At 36.3% G+C, this 14,189-nt stretch overlaps 1 protein-coding gene across 1 annotated transcript in view; it reads left to right on the top strand.

Moving 5' to 3' along the window:
- Positions 1-6,823, top strand: part of LOC135482224 (uncharacterized) — a 31,220-nt gene extending 24,397 nt beyond the window's left edge. The window contains 1 exon segment of the mRNA XM_064762098.1: positions 6,536-6,823. Within this exon segment, the coding sequence (XP_064618168.1) occupies positions 6,536-6,605 (70 nt within the window). The 3' untranslated portion in view covers positions 6,606-6,823.
- Positions 6,824-14,189: the final 7,366 nt, after the last annotated feature.

The following is a 14,189-nucleotide window of genomic DNA, read 5'->3' as shown; positions in this document are numbered from 1 at the left end:
AAATAAATCTTGCAGATTCTTGAGGCTGTAAAAAGATATATTATTAAATGTTTTTCTGTTGATATTTTATTGATTAATCTTCAATGAAATATGTATGTTTAAAACTGTCGGTTATGAGTTGATCTGTCAATCTGTTTTTAGAGATATGTAAGGTCTAATCTTTATTGAGGGAAACTGACATATATGGATTATATGAAAGTAGTTTGTACAATTGAATTATATTGTCTGGAGTAATTACATATTTGAAACCTGTAACTGTTTAGTGTCAAATTAATAAATCATGTATCCATATGCAACAGTATGTATGCATGATTAAAATGGAGGGGTATTTCTTTAGCTCAAGAAGTAATTAACTGTGTGGTAACTAATGAAACGTATCTATTCCAGATCTGTTCTGAGTATATCGTATAGATTATCCTTCCCTGGTCTGTGTAATCAGATTACTGGTAGAGTAGATGAAGCTGGTAGGTCACTGTTGTCAGTGATTAATACAGTTATCTGTATGAAAGCAGACCCCAGGGGAAAATCTGGATTATTGCACATATCTGTAGACTGATAGGCTCGTCCCTTAACTCAGGACTGTGTGTTAACTGTATTGCCACTCCCTGAGGAGTTGATGCTGAACACCATTGACTGAGATATGGAGTGAAATCTCGCAGCCAGCCAGCAGTATTGTAGGCTGCTAACAGAACGGGTTTTCCTGTACAGCTTTATCCTGCACTCTTGCTCTCTTTCATAAGGAAGGGCTGTTGTGCAGCAACAGTGTAATAAACCATAAGTGCAAAGGTTTTGGTCAAGGTACTTATAGGGTTATGGTATTGTCACATCTGTGTTTGATCACCTAGCACTGGTATAATTTGACTTCTATCAATCGAGATATTGTCTTCAACTCTCTGTGATGATAATCATTTCAGTATTTGTGTAGGCTAATAGGAGTATATTTTTTGTCCCATGAAATGTCCCGCATTCCCACATTTCTTGTGGATGGAAACATTCTTACGAAGTGTTTGGAATGGCATTTTTTTTTTCCTCTCATTTTCATTTTAATGTTATTACTGTAGTTGACAGCTTGATATACATGTAGCATGGGGAAAAGTAAAAACTGTTACCCCATGAAGCAACATGGGAATGAGGGTGTATTTCCTGTGGCAGAGGGTCTATGATCCCAAAGAGAGGTGTGGGGTTGAAGCGTGGTGATCATGCAGACACACCATGTGTGAGACTGCCACACATAAGATATATAACTCTACTGTTGAGAACTTCTCCAAGACTGAACACTCAGCCCTTTGTAGATTTCCTTCATGTTGATGACCCATGGTTTATTATGGCTGTTCCCATGTCCCAAATTATGGCCCCCCAGCTAGTAGTTGGAGAATGAGCAGCTTTGTGTAGAAATGTATATGGAGACATGAAGCTCAAGTGTTAGCCAATATCTGTAGGCATTTTTCCCCAGGCCTAATATGGTACATATAATATCTTGTGATGGTGAAGATGACTCAAGGACTAGAATAAGTGAAATAAGGGGCACCATTAAAGCTATAAATGTGAATTATTTTTTGTTCAAGATATAAACAAATTAATTTTTTTAATTGGCAGGAAATGTTGATATTCCAGGGTAGGTTGTATGGACCATTTTGATAATCTCCAATCCCAGTTAACTGGTAATTTAACATCTGAATAACTTCTCTTCTACATTGTAAAGGTTGGACTATTTTGTAATATCTGGGCTCTAATAAATAAGCCATTCCCAGCTGACTTGACAGCTCTGGTGGCATTTTGCTATTTGACATGTTGTTTATTGTTGGAAATCATATCAGATGCATCCCCTAATGATCATTGTACACAATAGCTATTAAAGCACGGATTTGTCATAATAGTGCCCTGTTTGAGTAAGAAAACAAAATGTGAATGAAAATTTTAATCTATTCTGCATAAATAAATGCAAGAGTTGTGCTTCTGTGAGTCTATCTGCCTTCCCTATCATTTGCTGAGTATATTTGTTTACATGTGGACTTATAAACTGCATATAAAACATGATTTATGGTTTGAAAACCATCCTGGATAAGTGGGTAAAATTATAATTTCTTTAATGTTCTGAAGTAAAGTTAACCTATAAACGATTTTTGGATAAATTCCTCAATTTTTTGTTTCGTCTTCTACATGTGTTTCTCATCTACTTAGGGACCTCAGCAGATTTTTTTCTAATGGAGATAAAAAAGAATTGAAACATATAGAGGTTGCCCTGAAAACCCTCAGCTTGTTACCTTTGATAATAAATTAGATGTGTTAGTTTAGGACAGATAAAAATGCAACCCTTGTGTTGATAAGAAAGCAGGAGCTTGTGGTGTGACACAGCTGAGAGAGCAGAGTATCAAACCAGGACAGACTAACTTGGTCAGAGTATCTAACCAGAACGCAAACTTCTTCCAGCCTGTAACATGTGTCTGGAAGCATGCTGATTAACACTGACATTTGTCTCACTTAAACATGAACTTTTTACTTGTCGGCAAAAGAAAACTTGTGTAACTCTACCGATTTGGACCATGTGGTCTGGCCATGATATACAGTGAAAAACTTTCGTTAAAAACCACTGGATTCCATTGCATTTCTGTGTTTTACCTACACTGACAAGATTGTTTGGTGACATGCATGTTACCAGTTGCAGATTCTCTTACTATTTGTGCAGATTTTGCAAGAAGCATGCAGATTTGCAGATTTTTAACATATTATCGCAAAAGTATTTGTAAGCCAACAAAATAACTTTGCACACTTATGTGTACATCTGCAGGTCTAGTCTTATTTATTCAGTCATATTATGTTCACTTTTTAACCTCTCAGAGAGTAAGAAGTGTTACGGATTTTAGCACCATCGGAAACTAACGTTTTCCTAGGATATTGCCATATCAAAAAATATCAGGCCTCATCATATGTAAATTACCTACATGTTCATATGTTTGCCCCAAAATTAACTTTACATAGGCCAGTCTGGTCGTACATTTTCAAATAAGTCTGGAACTCAGAAGCAAAAACTGTAGGGAGCACCTCTTGGCTGATTAGTGAAGGTGATGGAACTTACATTGTGACTGTAAAAGCTTGCGTGAAATAATTAACAAACATGCACACTTGCATAACTTGCTTATTAGATTAGCACTGATATTGCATGATATGAATGTATCATGTTTATAGTGCTTTGCATACTGAGAAATGGAATGATTCTTCCAGCCAAGGTGTTCATTGGGCCATATGATGAAACCAGCTGTTTTACATGTGAACTTGGCACCTCACTCAGTAGTAGGATCATGGCTTATGGTGGGAGTCCATCAGCCCTTGACCAGTGAGGACCAGACTGGGTATGACTCTACACGGCAGAGAAGATTAGAGTCAGACTTCAGCATGCAGAGGTAGAAAGTTACAGTTCAGGAGTTCAGACATGTGAAGTACAAGGAAAAAAAGTAAAGAAATGCATTTTTCTTCTCTTTTTTTTTTTTGGAGTGCCCTAAATGACTTAAAAATTCAACCACAAAAGACCATCTTGGAAGGCGAATAAATGTCATGAGATATTACTTCTGGTACTAAAATGTACATTTTTCCACTAGGATATTCTCCTACCTTCTAAACACCTCTCAAAGCACCTTTCTAAAATCAATAGAACTCCCAGCATCTGGAAAAATGTGCAACTTAGTCATGGATGAAATTTTAGGCCATTTAGGGTAAGTGTATTTAGGCAGAGTCCTGGGAAACATTATGTTTGAAATTTTCTGTTTTACAACCAATCATAAGTGGGTTTATTTTCTCTGTGGACTGATAAACCACACTACATGTATGTGGCTTGGGAGCTGTTACATGTTAGCTGTGGTGGTAGAGTCATTGTTCCAAGGTTCCTCTCTTGTGCTAGGAAAAGAGGGGGGGGGGGATACCCCAAACACTAATGACTTCCATACCCTTGTCTGCCCCCAACAGCCCTGTTTGTACATCAGCATAGCCAAACAAACAGACATCCTAAGCCCATGCAGGCCTTTTCAGGAAATCAAACAGCTGCTCTCATTGTTTGTATATTATGATAGGTATCACTGTTAAGCACACTTTAGAATGGTGTTTATGGCTTCTGGATTGGCAGTGATGGGCCATTGTTGTGCTCAGCAGTGCTTCCTTTATTAATTGCTGCTGTTTGCCTGAAGATATAATGACAACCAGCTTGTAGAGAAGGGAACAACAAATTTAATATCTAGCTAGCATTGATATGACCAGATCGAATAGGCTGCAATATCAATGAGACACACGTGGGCTTATCAGACTTTTTAGAGGATAGATGCCCTAATTAATACACATATCCTTTGATAGAAAATGTGGAATTTTAGGACTTACAAGCAATAGTGATATAATATGATCAGGTGTCAGGTCATAAATTATATGTTTCCTTTCAACTACAAAAAAGGGATATGTCCAGAAGGCATCATTTCTTCTGTGGTTAATGTGTGAAAAAATGCACTTAATGTTGAACATGTTTTTAACCACACATTTGCTTGGTTGAATAATGTGTGTGTGTTGATGAACAGATGTGCATGTTAATACATTATATGTGTTAATGATTTCAGTGTAAGCACTGGTAATCATATATGCAGAATTCAGATCCGGTGTTTGCACTATATTTCGCAATTAAATTTTGTCAGTGTGGTGTTCGGTCTAGGTAAAAATCTTGCATCAGTGTAGGTCAAAAAGGTGTTCTCATACTCATACTGGATTAAAAGACTGAGACATAATTATCAACTTATTCTTTCTGCTATCATTTTCCTAATCTACATGTAGTTGAACCTTATGAGGAAAAGTCATGAAAACCTTATGAGACTTTATTTGCTGGGAAATGTATGCCAGTTGTGCAGTTATAAAGTGCAGGGCAGTGGTTGACCATGACAGGATATGATCTGATGGACGACATGCTGTTATACCACTGCATGAGGTTTCAGGTCTGGTAAGCCTCACATTGTTGTATATATAATATGGGTCATCCTGAGATAGAACCCATGCTGGATGGTTTAAATTGGCTTTTAAGGTGCAGTTAGTGTAAAACACAGATTACAAGGGTGTAATTGTTACGGAGAAGTTAGTATCTGCAGCTAACATGAAATGTGGTGCTGAACTGTGTTGTATTATCACTGTATTGAAAAGCACCCTAGACTGGCTCTGATATGAAGAGTAAAAGTCAGGAGTTCAGAAAATTAAAGAGTTAAATTTGACATTGTTATATCAGTTTTTATTTTAAAAAAGGCTCCCACTGGCATTTCTAGCCAGATGGTTAAAATACTTGTTTTTCAATCGCTAGGGCACAAGGTTTGGTTAATTTTCTGTCAGACTCTTTTATGTGGTAGTAAGCAACCAACAGCATTGGTGTAGCCCTTTAGGTAGGTGAAGTTTGTGGGAGATCTCTCGCCTTCCACCAGTATGACATTTGAGTTTGTAGGTAACATGTGGGAAAGTTCAACAATTACTTGTCAAATGTCTGTGGTTTACCTCAGACACTCTTGTCTCTTCCTCCCATAAATAAATTAATTGATTAAAAATCTGGAGTATGGTGCTAAACACTAATCAAATAAATAAATAAATGTAACAACCAAACTGGAGTGAATTTGTAGCCCTTGGCCTCCCCACCCGACACCCTCCCAGCACTGGTAAAGTAATGAAACAATATTAATGTAAGCATTTTGATTGTATGTTTTCAAGTAAATTGTACAAGAAATCATAGCAGTTGTTATAATTAAAAGTATTGTGATTTTTTTTTCTTAGTAATACAGAAACCTAAACCTAATTTATAAAGAAGTGGTAATATGATGGACCTATACAACCTAGTTATGTATATAGTTGCTGTCTGTCTGATCCCTTGTCACACTTTATTTATATCTTTATTGATCTTCTATCATATAGCTATACGTTATCCACTCTGCAGTAGGTCTCTCTCAGCTTGTTGAGAGTAGTATATATAAAACTACATAAAGCAGAACATCTGGTACTCTAACATATCTGTTCAGTATGGATTCTGGTATTTTGTATTTTTCTTTTGCTTAGTCTGTTATTTATACATACAAATAATTTACTGTATGAACACTTCCAGGCTATCGATGTCATGAGTTCTCACTAATAGTTTAGGTCACCATAAATTGGGGGGAAAGAAAGCCATAACTTGCTGGGGAAAAGTTTTTATTTAAACCTAATTTACCGATGTGCTTTAGCTTTTTGGAGTTGGCCGAGCAGTTCACAGTTTACTGTGGAATGTTACTTGTGCTTCAGCTCATATATAAAATGTGGTACAAGTGTCAGATGTGACTTGTCAGCTGTTAAATCACCCTGCACCATGGTGTTCAGACTGCCATGCCTCTGCTGAGAAATTCTGCTGATATTCACTAAGTGTATGTGATCATTTCGGGATAAGATTTCACTGCTTGCAAGTTCCTGTCTCAGGAATGGCGGCTGTCTTATTTTCAGTGTACATTTAATCAGTCCCAGTACATGAATTTTTAATGGAAAACTCCTTTTTTTCCAGGGAGGCGAGGAAAGCATTGAGTGTTTTACTGGGCACAACAGGAAAATCCAAGACTACCAGGAATTTGTGATATTTTTATAATTCATTAAAACTTAAGAGTTTAGCATATGGGATAGAACACAGTGGCAGACACTTGTTGAGTTTTTTGTATTGTCAGTGTTGCAAATGTATCTGCTTCAAATTTGTAATTATTTATTTATGTATTTATTTGATCGGGGCTTTATATCATACTTAAGAAAATTTTACATATGACTGTTAGGTTTATAGCTGGAAAAACTAGGAAGTGTTGAAAACTAGGCCTTTTGACAAACCTCCTGACTGAAGCTGCATCCAAACAAGCAGGCTCTAGAGTTTTGGAAGCAACATTGGTTGTAAGGGCTGATAGACTATGATGAAATCATAAAATGTAATAGTTTTGTCTTGGTGTACATATTCGCATGATATGTTGAATAGATTCATCGGTTTTATGAAAACACAATTTCAGACGGTGTCTATACAGGTGTATCTGTTTGTAATCTAGCCACATATAGTTGAGTATTAGTTTTAAATGTGTTTTATTGTCCAACAAGGGTATAAACCTGCTACCTGTCATTTACATATTAGCATGTTTAATTTTCAGGGTAAAGGTAAGGGATAGCTCATGCAACAGGTTCTTGTTTAACACTTGTTTTGTTTTCCAGGTAGAACTTTCTGTTTGATTTATGAAAACTGCACTAATGTAGCTTATTAGCTTACTAGGATGCCAAGGGTATGTGTATGATATCAGTCTTTGAAAGTAGATCTTTTTGTTGGCATTTGTGTGTTTATACATGTTCCTGTATTATCATTATAATGTAAAAAAAAATTTACTTTCATACATGGGTAAAGAGTGAAGTAAAAAATAGATAAAATTATTGAGAAAACTTCAAATTCAGCTGTTTTCTGCAACTGTCTGTTCTTTAATGTTATATTATCAAGTCTGCATATGTAAATCGGATAAATCAAATTGATTTGATATAATTATTGAATCTTGTGTCAGAATTCACTTATTTTGCAAAATGTGTATTATGTTTTGATTTTTTTTTGAAGATATATTTAATAAGAAATGTTTTTATTGAGTTTTCTGAAAAATATGTTGTGTGATTTTTTACATTTTATAGATGTTATTAGTCATTTATTTGTATTTTTGTACTTTGAACTTTGGTATTGACTGCAACATTTGAACAAGTCTTCAATATGCGTATTACTTTTAGTGGTCCTTGAAAAACTATTTTCATAAGGACATTTTCCAGTTTTACCATTTTCTAGAATACTTAACATGTCTATGCAAAAACTGGTGAAAAAACTTTCAGTGATGTGATTCCAAGGGAATTAAGACTGCCTCAGATGTGGATTTCATTTTTGGTATGCTGGTTGAGATTAACAAGGTTCCTATTTAAATTGTAGATGTTTTGATCAAGTTTCAGTAAGGTCATCATGGAAGTAAAGAAGCTTCAGACAATGATTTCGTATTTAGATGTGTACTTCAGATAAGATGACGTGAACATGAATATAAAAGTATACAGTTTTGCACAAGGATTCCATTTTCAGTATTCAGGTTCATGTGGGGATTAAATAACTTCCTATTTCAAATACAGCTCAGCGGATCAGATTTCTGGTTTATTAAAGCAGCCAACTGAAAATAGTAAATTACTATCTCTTAGTTTTGCACATATAAAGCTGTTCAATCTGCCGATGGGATTGCGTATATCACATTCAGCTTTTCAAAATACTTTTTGTTTAGGGTAATCTTTTTTTTTTTTAATATCTCAATTTTTTCACACTTGTCTGTTGAATGCACATATCAGAAATGAGAAGTTTTTGGTACCTATTTTATAACATTCACTTCTCAGAATTAAAAAAAGAAATGTGCTCTCATATTTTTTTTATAAATTGTAATGTTAGATAACTTATAGTTCATCAAATTTGCAAGTTTTTGATGGATAGTTTACATTCTATTGAGACATTGCTGAGGTAGACATATTGGTATTCAGTTAGCAATATTTAATTAGGAACAGCATTGAAGTATCTGAGATCTTTGACAATGTAATGTGATAAACATACAGTAACAAGTTTTTTGAATTTGTACTTTTATGAATATCAGCCTTTCATGTACATGTGAAGAGGATGTAGTTGGAAAAACTCTAGCACGCACAGGCTCCTGTTTCCAAGCTGCCAATGGGGTCTTTAAAAATGTGTCAGTATGTAAGTTGACTTTATTAGAACAGTGTTGTTTTCTCTAATATCTGAGGTGTTCATAACAGAACCCAGCATGAAAGCAATTTCAGGACTACAAAAACGATCTGTTGATATATATGTCTATAAAAACTGAACCAAGAAAAGACTTGTGTATACCAACAGATGCTTATAAAATAAATCTTTTTCAGTGTCTTGCAGTACAGAAATTACAAAGCTTCTATTTATTTATTTATGGCAAAGATATTAGACATGTCTGTTTGATTAGTGTGTTAAATAGGTTCACTTGGTAGTTGCTTTAATAGAGTTTTCTAATGTAGCCTTGAGAGCTGCAGTGACCAAGGGAGTTGTATGCATGCAGCACAATTACTTAGGAGACAAATCTCGCCAACAGGATCACTTCAAGTCCAGATCATGCTGGCTTCCTCACATGGTAGCATGTGGGAAAGTCTGCCAGCCTGTTGATGTCATTGCTGGATTTCCTCACAGCACAAGGCTGGCCGCCCTCATATAAGTGAAATATTCTTGAGTACGTCATCTGAAAGCAATCAAATAAATAAATATATTATGCATCCTTGTCTTTCATAAAAGAAGTTTCTTTCTCGTATTAACACTTGTCAGCATCTGACAGCATGTTTTATGTTCTAACCTCATGACACAAGTTCCAAAGTTCTCTTAGTCATAATGTGAGCAATCAAAGAGCTTCATTTTGGTTTGACATTACAATGCTATTTCTTTGTAAAGGTCCCATATTTCTCCCATGGACACTCATTGTGGCTTTTGGAAGGATCATACCATATCACTTTGTCCCTGCATGGTTCAACCATTTATCCGTTTATGACTAACATGTGAGTTCCTGACCCAGTATGGGATTGGGTGTCTCAACCTAAGCCAGGTCATACCAAAGACTAATAGTGGTATGCATGCGTGTCTTCTTCTTTAATGAGTCGACGGCTTCAGTGGCCTAATTTGTTACAGCGTCGCCCTCGAGGTCGGGAGGCCAGGTATCAAACTTGGATTGTGCCATACCAAAGACTTTAAAAATGGTACCTTGTTTGGCAAATACTTGCTCTAACCTCTCAACACTGAGAGGTTAGAGCAAGGAAATAGGACTGATTGCCCTGGTGACTGGGTGAGGTGTCATCTTCGGCATGATACTTCAGTGGTGGCAGCACTTTGGCAGCACAGACTCGCCTTGCCACAAGAAGACACATTAAATCATTGTCATATGACTGAAAAATTGTTAAGTATGACGTTAAACCCCAGGCATCCATTCATTCATTCGTTCTTTAATGAGTCCAGTGTCTAGTCTCTTGCATGGCACTTTGCAAGATAGTTCTAAAAGTATGGTGGAATCGCCATAGTTAATGACGAAAACATTTCAGCAAATGATGGAACCACCATAGTGAATATTATGTTTATTTATTTATTTGTTGTCAAACCTGCGCTTATGGCCATTTCTCATCAATGACCACCTGTCACCATCTGCCTCGACCAAAAGATTTTGCTCACCGTCCGAAAGCCTTAATACAAATGAGTCACTTTATTGTCTAGTCAAAATCCAATACCAATCCTCCAAAGGCTTTACATACTGCATAAAATCTGTGGCTCCTTCATTCTATGTGGATCACTGTCCAACCTTAGACCGTAGTCTGAAAGAAAGTTGTAAATGGCTGGTGGTAAGTGTACATTTTGAAGTGTTCTTACTGACAGTTAAATCACATTTATCAGGATTCTCATCGGTATAGGTCCAAACAGAAAACAGCCACGGAGTATTGCCTTAATCTGTTAAAATAGGACAGTGAGAACATTAGTTCCAGTGTCTAAATTCCCTGAGTTGACTGCACAAAGCCATTTCCGACAGAATCAGGATTTAAAACCTACTATCCTCGGTTTTTGATGTTGGAAGTGGAACATTTTGCAAATTTGTCCTAAGGTAATATTTATCCGAAGTTTAACTTCTGCTACCTAAAAATAAACATTAAAATGATCTGAAATCGGACCCAATAGGGTCTTTAATCCTGCCCACCTGGTTCCCTATTGATTGCCAAGGCGTTGTAAGGCTACCACTCCAGTTTTAACGTATACATATCAGCAAATAGTATTGTATTCATAAATGTCCATTTTCTGCATAGCTAGAGGGCCTACTAGTACATATAAATTTTCCTGGATTTCTAAAACATAAAATAACAATGTTACATGGTCCAATCGTTGCTTCAAGTAGATTGTTCATCTTCATCAAAGCAGTATAGGAAGTGAATTGTTTTGCTTAAAGCTATTCTGATACAGAACAAACTGGGAGCGGGGAGGGGGGGGGCATGGTGACACAGACGAAATATATTGGAGCCAGGAGATTGTTCAGATCGACATCTATGCCTACATAATTGCGCTACACGCCACCAAATCCTCTAAGCCTATTTAAAGCTCTGTACTCGCCCGTCCCCCTCTCCTGCCCCCCTCTCCTTCCTGGTTTCTCACAGTGCCAAAACCGTATATACTACCTATTGTCAATGTATATACACGAAAATTAAATGATTTATTATGTATCGGCAAGCACCAAATACAAGATCTCTTCCTCTATCAAGTGACTTATCCATATAGTACCCGTGTATAAAGCCAAGTATGCAGAATATACATGTTAAGGCATCAGTGAAGTCGTCGTATAAATACAAAGTCGTCTTGCATGTTACAGGTATACTGCATATGTTCTGGACAGTTCTATGGCTTGATGGCGCATTGGTGGTTTGTGTTATTATTACTATACCTTACTATATCGCTTTTGAAACCGTTTGTCCATTCTACTGGACGCCAGCGGTTATATATGTAACAATGTCAAGAAAATTGTGGATTATGCATTTGCAGGTGTCTAACTCAGTGAAGGTATAACTGCAGCTTAGAACAATACAGTGTCTGATGAATGTTCTCTTTACCCATTATTTACACTGGGCTTAGAGGACGGGCGGCAGAATACGGATGGCACAGCATGCAAACATATAGTAGTTTAAAAGGAAGAAAGCTGGCAACATCCCGTTGTTTCTGAATAAGATGTCCCAGACCTGCTATAATATGTATGACTGAAGGTATTGACATATGTGAGGAAGAATCCAACGTCGCCAGCATTTTAAGTCATCCTTTGTATGCATGCATGATAACTGATACACCCTTGAGATTGGACATCTTCTGGACAGCATAATCGATACATACTATATATATATATATATATATATATATATATATATATATATATATATATATATATATATATATATATATTGTTTCTGTATAAAAGTCGTTAGAATTCACAGTAAACATGCAAATTGTATGTCGCGGACAACTGCACGTACGAAGCTTGCAAACGTTAACGCGAAGATAATCCTGGCACACATATGCATGGGAAAATAGCGCGCCAATGTGTCGCTTGTATGTAATGTACATAGCATGCCATATATATATATATATATATATATATATATATATATATATATATATATAGACGTATTTATCCCATATATATAGACGTATTTATCCCATTGATGTTTTAAGCCTTACTCAAGAAAAATACACATATGTATGTAGAAATAAATTTAATGTCAATGGATAATTTTGAAACGGTGTAGAAGGGTTAGGTCCATGTGTATATGTCCAAAGTTCTCTGAATTGTTCCTAAGAGCATAAACTGCCTAAGACGTCCATTGTTTCGTGAAGGTTATGGAATAATATATATTTTCCGCTAATTTTTAATCAATTATCTAATCACCATCAACGTACCTTGTAAATAAACAGCAGCATCTTAATCTCACTAGTGCCGATTAGACTCAAGGAGCGAAAACTGGATACAAGTCTAGATATAGATCAGAGAAAATAAACCGGAAACGGGATATGAATAGCTTTATGAAGAAGTGTTCAGAATTTCATACAGACGAAGATTGGATGGCCTTGTGTTAAACTTGCACGGACGTCACAAACACATTCTCTGCGGTGGATATATAATCCCAACATCCTTATATACCTATCTCCAAAACAGTTACAATTTGTATATACGGATGAATCGTGAAACGAATACAAAATGACACCATTATTTGTTTATTTCAAATCAGAACAATTCTTAAATTTAAACCCTTATTAAACACTCCATATATGTATACACAAACCACACGTGTATATATCAGATCGCTAGTGGTCCACAGAGCCACATGCATGGTAGGAATCAAACCCTTGAGCCCGTTTTTGTGAACGACACCTACCGGTATATATCCTATATTTTCAGTAGAAAATCTCCGTCCATGATTTAATTAGGTTTATGTATTAAATACGTCGATATATTGGTTTTTGTTTGTTTTTCCTGTACCCTTTCTCCATATCGGAAGAACTTTTTTTCTCAATTAAATACATATTAAAATGTCGTCACCAGATTTATACAGGACAGTGACCTTCGTTTTTGCATGGCCAAAGTATTCATGTATTGGGCAAATCATACAAACTGCTTCATGCTTTCCTATCAATTCACTCAATGTCATCTGAAGTATTGTATCGTCTAACACGGCTGTATGACGTTCTCTCGTTTTTCCATGTCCATAAAGACCAGTTTTATTACAATTCTGACATTTCCATTGACTATATTTAGCATTTTAATAATCCAAACTCCTCGATGTCTGGCTGAATTTCCGGTGGCCAGTGGGATGAATTTCACACCATGGATGCCACCGCTACAGACTTTTTCGAGCATGTCAACTCCATTCGTGTGGACAAGATACCCTTATTTTATTTCAAAAGGTTTCTTTTTGGAAATCACACTCTGGGCTTAGTTTAATTTTTTTTTTCGCCACCCTTTTGGGAAGCTCTGATATCTCACACCAGAAGGGATAACATGTTGTTATTAACGTCATGCAGATCCTTCAAAGTTGGTAAACAGTTTTTATCGATTCTGGAATTGGGTATTTAGAGAGTGTGGTCAGTCAGCCATCGAGGCCGGAAATCAGTCTAGCCTTCAATAAGGACCCATGGTTAATCTGGCAGATCAAACTATTACCATCCGTCGACAGCGCCGTCCTCATTATGTAAACTGGTAAACGTGTCCTGGGATTCTAAAAGAACTGTACACCGATTGGTATTCACATGGGCGAAAACGAAGCAGGGCACCAAGAGTGTAGTCATATCCAATACCATACACATTTATATATAGATGAGCGCGGGATACGTGGATCACTGCATATAGCGGAACATATAGCTGGATGCATCTTGCATTGCAGATTGTTCATGCACACATGTTCAAGTGCAACTGACTAAGCAAAAAATTATACACACTCCAACTGATCATGAGAGTTTTGACAAAATAAGATGAGAAGGTATAGAAATGGAAGATCTATACGAAATCCGCTAAGCAGAGGTATAAGTGGTAAATCCTGTATAAAGAAAAAAAAAGTTTCTTTTTTTGTATAAA

The sequence above is a fragment of the Liolophura sinensis genome, chromosome 1 (assembly GCF_032854445.1).
Source record: "Liolophura sinensis isolate JHLJ2023 chromosome 1, CUHK_Ljap_v2, whole genome shotgun sequence".
NCBI classification, from domain to species: Eukaryota; Metazoa; Mollusca; class Polyplacophora; order Chitonida; family Chitonidae; genus Liolophura; species Liolophura sinensis.
This window is presented reverse-complemented; position numbering and strand designations above follow the sequence as displayed.